The sequence below is a fragment of the Sturnus vulgaris genome, chromosome 14 (assembly GCF_052056855.1).
Source record: "Sturnus vulgaris isolate bStuVul1 chromosome 14, bStuVul1.hap1, whole genome shotgun sequence".
In the NCBI taxonomy this organism is placed as follows: Eukaryota; Metazoa; Chordata; class Aves; order Passeriformes; family Sturnidae; genus Sturnus; species Sturnus vulgaris.
Genome location: NC_142256.1, coordinates 8,849,816 through 8,862,505, shown reverse-complemented (window position 1 = coordinate 8,862,505; position 12,690 = coordinate 8,849,816). Strand labels below are relative to the sequence as shown.

At 40.4% G+C, this 12,690-nt stretch overlaps 1 protein-coding gene across 4 annotated transcripts in view; it reads left to right on the top strand.

Moving 5' to 3' along the window:
• Positions 1 to 12,690, top strand: part of DACH2 (dachshund family transcription factor 2) — a 245,161-nt gene that overhangs the window by 221,207 nt on the left and 11,264 nt on the right. For 2 of the 4 annotated variants that reach the window (XM_088173069.1, XM_088173068.1), the window contains exons 8-10: positions 9,681 to 9,826; positions 10,333 to 10,480; positions 11,813 to 11,932. In XM_088173069.1, coding sequence (XP_088029195.1) covers positions 9,681 to 9,826; positions 10,333 to 10,480; positions 11,813 to 11,932 — 414 coding nt within the window. Of the gene's footprint in view, positions 1 to 9,680; positions 9,827 to 10,332; positions 10,481 to 11,812; positions 11,957 to 12,690 lie in introns of all 4 variants that reach the window. The other 2 variants (XM_014888323.2, XM_088173066.1) reach the window with 1 other exon arrangement.

Genomic DNA, 12,690 nt, shown 5'->3' with positions numbered 1-12,690 from the left:
AGAGCCTCATTGCTGTCCTTTGGAAGAAAAACGTGGACAGTTGTTTGATACTTTTTAGTTACCCCCCTTTTTTAAACTATGTTCAAGCTACTTTGGATTTTGGTCACGGCTGTTTTTTCACCAGTGGGAGGGTGCTTAAGAAGGTGCTGTTTTCCTCCCCTCCACATTTCCTTGGCAGAGCTCTGCTCTCTGTGGCCCCTCACCATCTCCCCAGGCATCAGCTGCCAAATCCAGAAGCCACAGAAAGTGGCAGGTCCATAAAGTTGGATTTTTCAGCCACCAGCCAAATCCAAGGCTGGTTTGAAACCTGTGAATGCACCAGAGGTCTGGCATCCTGTGTAGTTTGTTTTGCTTTATATTTTGTTTTAGTTGAGAAACATGTAACTCCAAGGGTTTATCCAAAAATATGTTTAGCAGGTTTTATTTAGTAATTATGACACCACTGGCATTTTTTGTCTTAGCCTACTGTATAAATTACAATGATTTTTAGCAAAACGTTCATGAAGTTCTTAAAGTTTTCCTAGTGATGGGTTTGCAACGCCAAACCACCAAAAAATGGGATTGTACCTACACGTGGCTGTGAGGGGGGAAAAAATCCTCGTTGCTCAGTTCTCCAGCTTTTGTGTCTTGCCTTCAGCAGGTGTTTAATGCAATTAACCCAAACATCAGGGCTCTACTGTCACACTCTGCCATGTGCACTCTGTAATAGAGCTTGGCTTTATGAATTTTGCTGTTCCACGTTGATGGCACAGGGTGCTTGGGGAAAGAGGAGTAGAGGGAAACTGCTGAGAGGTGCTGGGAGCTGTAATCTGCACTGTACTGGTAACCAGAGGGAAGCATTGGAATTGCTGAAATAGTTCACACTTGTTTTTGCAAGTGATGTTTGTTATGTTATGGGGTCACTGAGAAGGAGGTGGTCACTGCAGAATTGAGCACAGCACATCCACCTCCCCAGCAGCTGGGGCTCCTCTGGGGCAGGAACACAGCAGATCAGTGTCACATAGCTGCTGCCTTCTGCAGAAAGTTCTCCTCTTCCTTTCCTTTCCCCACTGTTTGACCCTTTAAAAGCGCTCAGGACAAGTGACAGCAGCACTTCCCAGTTATTAGTCTGCAGAGGAGTGGATGTGCAGTACCTGGTGCTTAGCTCCCATTTATACCCTGATCACAGCTGCCATTTGGGTCAGGAAAAGGTTTTCCTGTTGATAGATTGGCTGTGTGCTAGGAAAACTTGTCTTTTTCCCCAGAGCATCGTGTAATTATTTGGTGGTGAGGAGTTGCCATGGCCAGGCAGCTCCACACGGATTGCTGCTGGAATATCTGTGAGTTTGGTCACTCTGTCACTGCAGTGTCACATCCCCACCCCAGGGCTGCCTTTCTGCCACAGGGGCTCCTCCTTGCCCTCCTGGCTCATCAAGGGAGGAGCACAGAGATAAATAAAGCAAGTTCTGGCTGTTTCTTAGCCCAGCAGAGGGTTGGCTGTGTGAGCTGGGGTCCTGCAGGAGATACTGGCAGTGTCTAACTGGTGGCACTGGGAGTGCAGATGGGCTCACAGGAGGGATCAGGGATGTGCTCAGGGTTTTGTGGCATGGATCAGGAGCTGGGGCAAGGTTAAAGGTTTCGGGGGAAAAGTCAGAATTAAAACAGGTGAACTAAAAAGGGATGGATTTCTCATGCTTAATCAGGGTTTATAAAATCAATGTGTAACTGAACTGAATTCAAACACTGGGATATATAAGCAGAGTCCTTTATTGACATCTGAGGAATTCATCATTCATTCAGAACCAAACCTCTCAGGTGCTCATCTCTCTGGGTCTATTTCCCCGTTAATCATGTTTCTCCTAACGATCAGTTTTGAAAGTTGTCTTATTTCTGCAGTGCAAAAATTCCTGCTGGTGAACATTCCCCAATTGCACTCATAATTATTTCTGATTAAAAGTGCCCTGGCCTGACAGCACCTGGGAAATTAATAGGAGAAGCTTTCTACAAGTTTTAGAAGACGAGCAAAGACGTACTCCCTCCCTCTTAAAATTATTTAAGCAGGTGCTGTGGGAAGCCATTGCTTTTATAATGCTCTTCAGATGTTTACAGCAAAACATTTTTTCCCAGTGATTGAATTTTTCGAAGTACTAAAATACCACGGAGAAATATGTTTCCCACCAGTTTTATGGCTCCCTGGATGCATTCTATACAAACCTTGTATCTGCCTGGACACAAACACTCTATTGCAAAAAGATATCTTGCCATTTTAACAAGCTGCAGTGCTTTGAAAGGATACACTGCATCACCAGTGGGAATGTCAGTGCCTTAAGAGTAATACTGCTTTAAGGGTACTATTTTATTAAAGCAGACCTCAGTAATTTGTTCCTGACTGTTATACACCCTTATTTTATTAAAGGTATTTTACATCTGTGGAGGAGATTACTACCACTCCTATTTTCTCCACTGCTTGGCTTTAATGGATGGTGTGGAATATAATATTTATTAAGCCTAAGCAGGGGAGGACATAATAGCAGAATTGTCCTTTATAACCTGTTTTACACAGCTGTAAAATAAACCTTAATAAAGCAAGAATAATTACCCAGGAATATCCAGGAAATGGAGTATTCCTCCTGTTTAAAATATTTGAAAGGCTTAACTGCTGACTATACATGTACTTTAAGAAATTGAACTCAACAGTAATAATATTGATATTAGCTTGATACTATTTTAAAATATATTAAGAGGTTAAGTATCTTGTGTGCCATAATTGCTATGTTAGCATAAATCAATAGATAACTGTAATTTCTCAGTGGTGTTGACTGTATATGATTCTCCAGGATTATCCTGTTTCCTGCTTTGTTTTCCTGTTTCTTGGTATGATTTCTCTTCTTGGTGACAGTCACTGGAATCTGTCCCAAAGGGAGAGATTTTGTATTAGGGACCTAATGCAGCTTTGCAAACTGATTCCTGATCAGATATTCCAGAAGAACTGCTAAAGCAATTCCTCTCTTCCCCCTGCCTTCTTGATTTCTTCCTCCTGTTGTCCTATTTATAATTTTTTTTTCCTTGTGGAAATGATTTGGACTGCAGTTATTACATTAATTATCCAAACTGACATTTTTGCAGTGTGTGAAAGGACAGGGTGGTATGTAAAATAGATGCACTAAGAACACCTACAGTATGACAACAAGTAGCAGGGTAATTGCTGAAAATGAAGTCTTTTCTGCTATCCCTTCTCTTCAACATCTGTTGTTCCATATGGAGTCATAAATATTTGCAACAAAATAGTTGAAGAAATTATCTCAACATTAATAGGGAAAAGCTGAATCTGCGAAGAAAATTGAAGAATCTTTTTTTTTTTTTTTTTCTTCTTGGCAAATTCCTCCTACCCATCCTCATCTGACACTTTAAAATCTCAGTAGAGGAATAGTCAGACTACAGCGATGCTTAAAAATCACCATGAAAAAAAACCTTTGTGAATGTTAATAGGAGAGTTAGCTGAGAAAAATGTTACAACCTCCTGATAATGACCATAAGGAGGATTTTGTTTATTTTGTTTCATTTTCCCCCTTTCTTCCCTGCCATAGTAATTTTGCTACTAAACTTTTATTGAATAGTTCACATTTTGCCTTCTCTCTGTTGTCAGTAGAAATAATCCTCCTCATCGTGATGAGGAGTGACAAGATACTATCATTGCCTGAACAAAATAGTTACTTTAAATTGCCATATGGAAAATGCAGATCAATAGTTTTTAAGCTTCTCTCTAGATTAAGAAGCATTTTAAAGCACAGAGCAACTTTATAAATATTTTAGAATCCATATTACCAAAACCTGCCTGAGGAGCAGCTTGTAGGAGAAACCAGGGATAATAATACCATGGAAAAACTAGAAATTGTAAATAATTCCGAATATAAAAAATAGCATTTTGAAGGCTTTTTATATATGTATTAGAAGCCTTAGTGGGAGTACTTAGGCTTCTCCTTAATGAACAGAATTTAATAAGATGACATCAGTTACATTTGGTTTTGTTAATCTGTACATGCTGAACTGTTTACTGAAGTTACACAGTGAAACTTTAGTTTTGATGTTGAGCCAGTGAATTGGGGCACTTTTCAGTTTCATTTTTTATTATTATTGCAAACCAAGTATCTCGTCTAACTCGGGTCTTTGTTTTTAAGGCTTGAATGAATAAAATATTTTCAGGTGTTTTTACTGCCAGTGTCACGTGAACGTCAGAGTATATTGTAAATACGTTGAAGTTATAAATAGATATAATTTTCTGTGTTATTAATGAGAGTACACTGATGAAAATGTCAAAGCTGTATAATTATGCACCTCTTGATAAAGAGTGCACAGATAAAGGCAATTTGTAAACTGTGATTCCAGCCTTTTCTAGTGAAATTTTCATTTCTCTGCTTTCTCATCTTGCTCGAGCCCCAAGTGGCAGCTCCGTGATGTCCCTTGGGAGGACACAGCCTCGACATTGCTGAGGTCAGGAATGGTGTCCAGGGGGATGAGGGAGGGCAGGGACACCCCCAGTGCTGGGGGCAGCTCTGGGACCCTCAGGACAAGAGGGACAAGGAGGGGCTGGAGCGAGTCCAGGGAAGGGAACGGAGCTGGGAAAGGGCTGGAGAACCAGGAGGGGCTGAGGGAGCTGGGAAGGGGCTCAGCCTGGAGAAAAGGGGGATCAGGGGGGACCTTGTGGCTCTGCACAACTCCCTGACAGGAGGGGACAGCCAGGGGGGTCCCAGGGAGCAGGGACAGGAGGAGAGGGAACGGCCTCAGGCTGGGCCAGGGGAGGTCAGGTTGGATATTTGGACAATTCCTCCATGGAAAGGGTTGTGCAGCCCTGGCAGAGCTGCCCAGGGCAGTGGAGTCCCCATCCCTACAGGGATTCAAAAGCCATGTGCATGTGGCCCTTGGGGACATGGTCAGTGGTGGCCCTGGCCATGCTGGACTCCATCATGATCTTAGAGCTCTTTCCCAACCTCAACAATTCCATGGTTCTATGACCTGCATGTTCCTGCTGTGTTGAAAACAGTGAAAAAGTTTTGTTAAACTCTTGTTCAGGTCAAAATTGATTTCAGAGCGCACAGGTGAGAACCCTTGGACACAGGTAAGGGGAGCAGAGTTGATGGTACTGTTCTCTGGTTGTTTCTAGAAGCTTGTAAGGCAGCATGGGAATGTGTAGGAAATGTGTATTTAATTATTAGATGCTGTTGTCAAAGGGAAGTTTTCTCCTGGCAAAGCTCAGTAGTGAACTGCACTTGTATCAGTCTCTGGAAAACGAAATGAAATCTGATTTAAAGGTACTGCACTGGATTAATCAGCTGCTCCTCAATTGCATTCATTGACCCCATTCATTCAGGGGCTGTAATTAAGAAAAACAGCAGTGACTTTAAATTTGGCACCCGAATCACAAGGTTAAAGCACTGCATTTCTGACTGGTGCCTGGTTTACAGGAGACATCTCTTTTCTCTCTTTTCTCACTGATGATCAGGAGTCTCAGCTCTGGCAGAGCAGCAGTGAGTGAGGGGGAAAAAGGGTAGAGGGTTATGAAGGATTTTGAAATGGAAGACAGATAAACCCTGTCCTTGTGGAATTAGAAATACAAAATACTTGATACAAACAGTGCTTCACATTACAGGTTTTCATACTTTTACTGTAAAAGTAAAAAAACCAACCTGGCTTCAAGTTAAGCAATACAGAAGTTGCCACGATTTAAAATTCAAATAAGAAGTATCTTTAATGAAACTGATTTTGCAGTCAAAAATTACTATTTTAGCCCTAATTGTATTAAAATACCCATATTTGGACACTTCCTATCCCTGTGAATAGATGCAGGGCTGGAAGTCAGGGGACCTCTTGCCACCATGAAGATACATCAATTTGGATGGTTCTATCAGGTCTTTGGGCAAATAATGGTATTTCAAATACATATTTTACTTTAGAGATGAGTCAGACAACCCAGCTGATGTTGCAGATCCTCTGCTTTATTTTATTTAAAAGTCAAAGAGGTCCATTAGAGTATCCAGGCTGTTCTGTAACTATGGGCCATTAAATGTAATCCCCACCACTCAGGTATGAAACTCAAAGAATTATATTTGTAATAAACCCCTTCAGTCCTTGGGTTTCTGAATTTTATGCCACAGGCAAGGAAAAGGAGTGACCCAGCTACCATCTATGTCCAAAACCATTCTTTTATCCCTGCCTGAAGGGTTTCTGAGATCAAATGTCTTGGTTAGTAACTAACAGGTTAATAACTACAAATCCTGTATCAATTGTTTCTCTCTCCTCCATATGCCACATATTTACTTGATGCATGAGTTATATTCTGTGAGCTGTTGGAGGTGAATAATGCTCATCCAGCTCCAGGTAGATGAAGTTTTTAAGTGCATGAGAAGAAATTGGTGGTCTAACCAGTGTAAATTGTACCTTTGATATTGCTCCCTTGTTTTGAGAGGGATGTGGCACGTCAAGTGGATCAGGGCTGTGACTGATGGGTTTAAAAACATGCCTTCTGAAAGAAAATAAACCAGCTGGCAAATAAAAGTGCCTGTTGGTTTGGGCTGTGCAGGGAGCAATTCACGTTCCCCACGTTCCCAGTGCTGTGTTCAGTCTGGAGGTTGATGCTCCATTTGCCAATCCCTGTTCCTGCAATTTAGGCAGAAGGCAGAAGATGAAATACTTCAGCATATTGAATTAAGAGCAAGAAACTTCCTAGCAGATTTCTGTGTGCTTTCCCAGGATGATACTCCATTCACTGTTAGTGTTTACTGTGTATTTCTTTGCTCTGCAGTATAATTCTTACTTTCATCTATTCATCTGGATGTCAGCTAGAAATTAAAATAAAAAGACTGCACTCTAAATGGATTCCTGAATGCTTTTATAAAGCATGGCAGGTTTAACAAACAGGCTCGATAAAAGGAGTTCCCACTTTGCTTCAATAATCAGAAAGGTTGTTTGTGTCCTTGGTCAGACTGTAGCTGCCTTGGCTTTATTTCTTGCTTATTCTGTTGTATTGTAGATGTGAATGCAGCTTTTAGCATTTTTATTTTTAGCGGTGTTTAAAATCAAAATCCTTAAATCAACATTATTTTTTTTCCATTAAAGAGATGCATTTGATACAGTCCCCAAGAAATGCTTCCTGCACATGCCTTTTTTAATTGTTTTACCAATTATGATTCCTCGAGTCTAGCTAATAAATTTCTGCCTAACTGTGCACTTATTCAGAGCATGGGTAAGATGTAGACACCGTTCAGATGTGAAGACCTATTACAAGATTGAAATAGATTTCTAATGCATTTATCATTCATCTTTGCAGAGTGTGATTTCAATCAGAAAAAAAAATGATGAATGGTTTGACAGTTTCCACCCATATAGCTAAAACATAATATGCTGCTTCTAGTTTCAGCTATTACAGACTTTAACATGCAATGTGACCTTGGTCTGCAAAGCATGTTTGGTTAGCACAAAAACTTAATCATAAGAAGTCATAAGTAGAATCCTTCTTCTTTACTGCCCTTTTTCTGGGACTTGGAAATTTATTGCTTCTGGGACAGGTAGGATATGAACAATGGGCCAAATAGAGTCCAGGGTTATCTCATCTGTGTGAAAACTGCTGCTGAAAATCGATGTGACCTCTGCTACACTGTCATCCCAATTCCCACCCTCTGTGTCCTATTTGTCTTTTGGTAGAAGCTTAGATCTGTGTGCTGTCTCTATGTGTCTCTCTTGGGCCAGATTATCAAAATGAATCATTGCCTGCATACCTCTTATATTTCTATTTATTTTCCTGGTGTTGACTAGGTCTGATGAAATATGATTCTTTTTGCATTTGATCCTCACTGCAGCAAGCAGCACCTAATTTAGCTGTGTCTATCTCTTTAAAGAAGAGTAATACTATTTTGAAACTTCAATCTGCTGTACAGTAGCATTACAAACCATAGACCATGCAACCTGTCTTCACAGTCAATAGTAATTTTCCTTTCGGCCAATTTAATGTTATTACTTTCATCTCCAAATAGCCGAGATTTCTAGAGGTGTTAGAGCAGCTCCAGTTTTGTTATGCATACTTCATGTGTTGCTTTCTTTTTCAAATGCCACTTCTGTTTAGTCTTTGGTGACTCCGTGGCTTTGCTGTTATTTCTGTGCAGCATCATGTGCGACAGCTAATCAGGTTATTTTCAAAACTCTGCCGCTGATTTATTTAAATATGAGAAATGGTGTGTCTGAATCAGCACAAACTTCCTGGTCTGAGTTTGTTACCCGAGTTGGGATTTTTTAAATGGATCACTTAAATTCCATCTAAGATGCTGTCTCTGAGGATGTATAGAGGTTACTGGCTTTTGTTATTAGTCCTGAAAAATCATTAGGAAGATCTTCCATTTAATGAACTCACAGAGCAAAGACAAAATACTCCCAAACCAGAGATTTCAAAGAATACTTGAGAACTGCTAATGCTCCTGGATTGTTATCAGGTGGATGCAAAAAGTGCAGCTTGATGGAGGCTCCTGGAGTGTGTTAGACCAGAAAATAATGCTGCTGTGGAGACACCCTGGGTTAATTAGATATCAGATTCTTTTAAAATTGTTTATTCCTTAAAAACAGGAGTGGGAGAATGAGACTTTTGGAGTATGGTGTGGTCTAATTGTAAATTGAGGCTTTAATATGACCAAGGCACTTGAGACAGATGAAAGTCTGGGTGAGCACTGGCATCAGGAGCTGATGGCCAAGGCAGGGATCACAGGCAGGCACTTGTCATGATTTCTGCAAATGCAGGATCATGAGATACAGATACATATATATATATATATATATATGTACAGACTGGAATGTTGCACTGAAGTACTTTTTTAGCGTTTTAGAGTGAAAGAATTGTACAAAGTTTGGCTTCAGAGACAGCTAGATTTTAATAGTGTAGTTTTCAGCAATTAAAATGAATATGTGGGAAGAAGTTTTCACAGGGATCCTAGAGAAGGAGCTACATCTACTGTCCTAAAATATCCTTTAATTATTCTATTAAAAAATGGGAGTTCATTGGTGATAGTACTGATTCCTCCCCATATTGAATGGATTCTTGAAAAAAAACAATTTCTAACATCGTTTCTTTCTGGATACACATTTCTGATCTATCCCCAGAGCAGTATTTGAAGGAAGGAGGGAAGGGGAAGCTGCCAGGCCCCCGTTTGCTCTCTGTAGGAGATGCTCCAGTTCTGAGCACTGCTGGCACAGGGGATGGATGACTCAGTGGAGATTATTTACTGCTGAGCACGGGAAGGGGAAGGGAAAAGGAGTAAAGAGATGTGATACATTCCTTGATTAGAATTTTGCCAAGGTTATAGCAACAAAAAACGCACATCACAGAATGGCAAACATGATAGAATGAAGACAGGTCATTCAGGTTTAATGAACTGCGTAATACTGTTATAATTCTGTGGTATAATTCTGTAGAATTTGAGATATAATAGTCTGTACTCCATTACAGCTGTGTTATAGTCTCAGTGTATTGATTATTGTTCTGTATTATTTTGCCAACTTGCCTTGGCAGCAGTCCCAGCTGCCCAAGGACTGAAACAATGTTGATTTTACTAACGCACTTCTATTTTGACTTGCAGATAAACAAAATGCTAGTTTCTAGAAATATACAGTCACTATATTTCCAATGCTTTCTGATGTCGCTTTTAAACCTATCTTTACAGAAGAGGTCCAAATTGCCATTCCAATAATGAAACCAACCTTAGATAAAGTCCAACTGGCTGGACAGGCCTTGCCTCCTGGATTTCCGGCGCCATTTCTTTTTGCTGATGGTCTTTCATCAGTAGAAACACTATTAACCAACATTCAGGTAAATTCTTCTCTACAGGGCCAGGTTATGTCATGATAGATAACGTGTTTCTTTTGCACTCCTAAAAAAAAGTTTTAGAAACTCTTTTGTAGCTGCAGTTTCTCATATGTTTTATTTAAAATGTCATGCTTAGATTTCCTCTCTCCCTGGCATTATCAGTCATGAAAGGGTTTTGTACATTTTATATTTGACTTAATAATTGGCAATAATGGTTATATATTGAAATTCACCCTTCTCATTATTCCTGCAGTGCTTTTCTCTGCAGTTACCGAGGTGAACACAGACACTGTGTGTGTAACCAAATTAGCCAAAGCTGCTGAATGATTCCATGCCACAAAATTCCTCATATATAACTCCAACATTAGCTACAGTTGTGCTCAAGGTCTGTAGGTTCCTGCTTCTAATCTCTCTGTTTTCCTAGAGGGTGTAAAAGAAACAAGTGGATGAATATTTTCACTGCTGATACAAAATGGTGTTTTCAGGTCTTGAATTCGTGTGTGTTTTAGGGCCTGCTGAAAGTGGCTGTGGACAATGCAAGAGTCCAGGAAAAGCAGATACAGCAGGAAAAGAAAGAGTTAAAGATGGAGCTTTGTAGAGAGCGAGAGCTACGAGAGAGCTTGGAAAGGCAACTCACAGCTGAGCTGCAAAGCAGAGGTGAGTGAGGGGAAAATGGAGTTTAGGTATCTCTGAAATGTGTAACCCTTGGCATTTCCAGCTGGGGAGGGCTGGGCTCACATTCATACTCTGCTCTCTAATGCAGCAGTGCTCTGGTAATGAAAGATGTAAATCTCATAAAGCCACAAGGAAGCACACATTTCTGTAAGCACAGACTGAAGGGTTATTACCTGTAGGACAACTGGCCCCAGAGAGTTTTGGCAGGTTCTGAGGAGTGAAGCTGGGGCAGTTCTGTGGCTTTCAGGTGTCTGAGCATCACTCTGCCCAGGTATTCCCAGCCTAATTTCTTCATTTGACAGCTTTAATTTCTTTTTGTTCCTGCTGTTACCCTCCAAGCGTTGAGAATCATCAGTCTGACTGTGAAAAGGATACTGATTTAATTTGGGTATTTAGGTGATTTTGGTCATTACTTCCCTAGTCCACATTTCTGCAGCTTCAGTGCTGCTCAGCTTGTCCTGTAAAGAACTTCAGCACAACAAAATAGAGCTGTGAGAAAAATTCAGCCCCAAGTGCAAGATCCGAAGCAAATAATCCTAGATTTTTTTATTTTTTTTTTTTTGCATCAGGAGATTGAGGTGCAGTAGCATACCCCAAATGGGGCCTTCTGAGACAAAACCATGACTGTTGGAAGCTTTTGATAATAATAGGCAATTAAATTGGTAAATCTAAATTTCTCGCTGTGCTGTTGCAAAGGAGGCAGTATTAGTATTCTTTTTAAAATTCAGATCTGCATCTGAAGGAAAGGAGCAGCACTTCATGTGCCAAAAGCTACTTCTGGATTACATCCATGAAATCAGAAAGATAAAACTAGATAAGACCAGAAGTGTAGGTGCCTAGTGCTATCTTCCTGTGCTTTTTGAATGGAAATTGGGTGTGTGGAGCTGTCTGCAGTGCCAGGTCTCAATTAGAGGCACCAAAGTCAATAAATCCTTCTGAAGCTGTTAAACTGCAGTGGGTTTCCAGAAATGTTACATCACCCGAGTGTGATGGGGCTGTGTATTTCTGTAAAACAAAACTTAACTCTTTAGGACAGCACAGTGTGCCCCTCCTGAATCCCAGTTAAGTCACCAAAAACTTCCAAGTCATTCACAGACTTTGATGGCTCCTGACTTGAGAGAGAATTTCACCAATAACAAGCTTCCTCAGAATTGTTTGTATTTCAGGTCACATCTTTATTGTCATAGGGGTCTTGAGCTAGAGCTGCACCTTTGAATATTGAACATAAACTAATTTTTTGCTGTGCCCGTCATCTATTAATTGTGCCCTGACAACCATTCTTATATTTCATTCTTACACTTATTTACATTTCAGCCACAATTCAAAAACGCTTGAAGAAAGAGAAGAAGGCAAAGAGAAAATTGCAGGAAGCTCTGGAATTTGAATCCAAGAGAAGAGAACAAGTGGAACAGGCTCTTAAACAGGCCACATCAGGTGACGGTCTCAGGATGTTAAATGGTAATGTCTTAGTTGGCCTTTCACAGTCAGCTTAAAATGATGTTTGATTGAGTGAGGGGGAAAAAAAAAAAAAGAGATGATGCACAGAGCAAATTTCAGGATAAACCCCCACAATTCTTTCCTGAAATAATGAAAAATCTATTTCAGGCCATGTGCTCTGGGTCGTGAATTAAAAAAATAAATAAGTCTGCAACTAGAGAAACAGACAGAGCAGTTTACACAGAGATGACAAGAAATGCTGAATATATTACAGAGAAATCTGTTACAGTGCCAGCTAAGACAATGTGAAATTTGGTTCCTATAAGGTTCTCTGAACTCTTCTCTCCCAGCAGATTCATTTTTAGAACTGCTGAGCTTCATTTCAAAAGCCGTTTGGCTGAAGTTTGCTCAGCCTCAGGACCTATTAAGTTTGTTAAATATGTATCAGCTTTCAGAGCTGACTGGGTTTTGAACACTTCCCAAACATTCTTGTGAAACAAAAGCAAATCAGTTCATCTCCTAAACAGTGATTAAGTTCTGGCTACCGGGAGGATTTGCCTTTTGTGCTTAAGATGGTTCTGGCCAAACTTTAGAGCTTTGGTTTGAATGTTTAAGACTGAACCTAGCTGAGATTTAATTAATTTCAGGTTCTGCAGCTAAGGTTTAGTCTGTGCATCCCTAGCTGGAGTCTCTGCAGAGGCTCAGCAATCAGAGTGACGTTCAGTCTCTGCTGCATTCAGGTGTCCTGTGGTGTG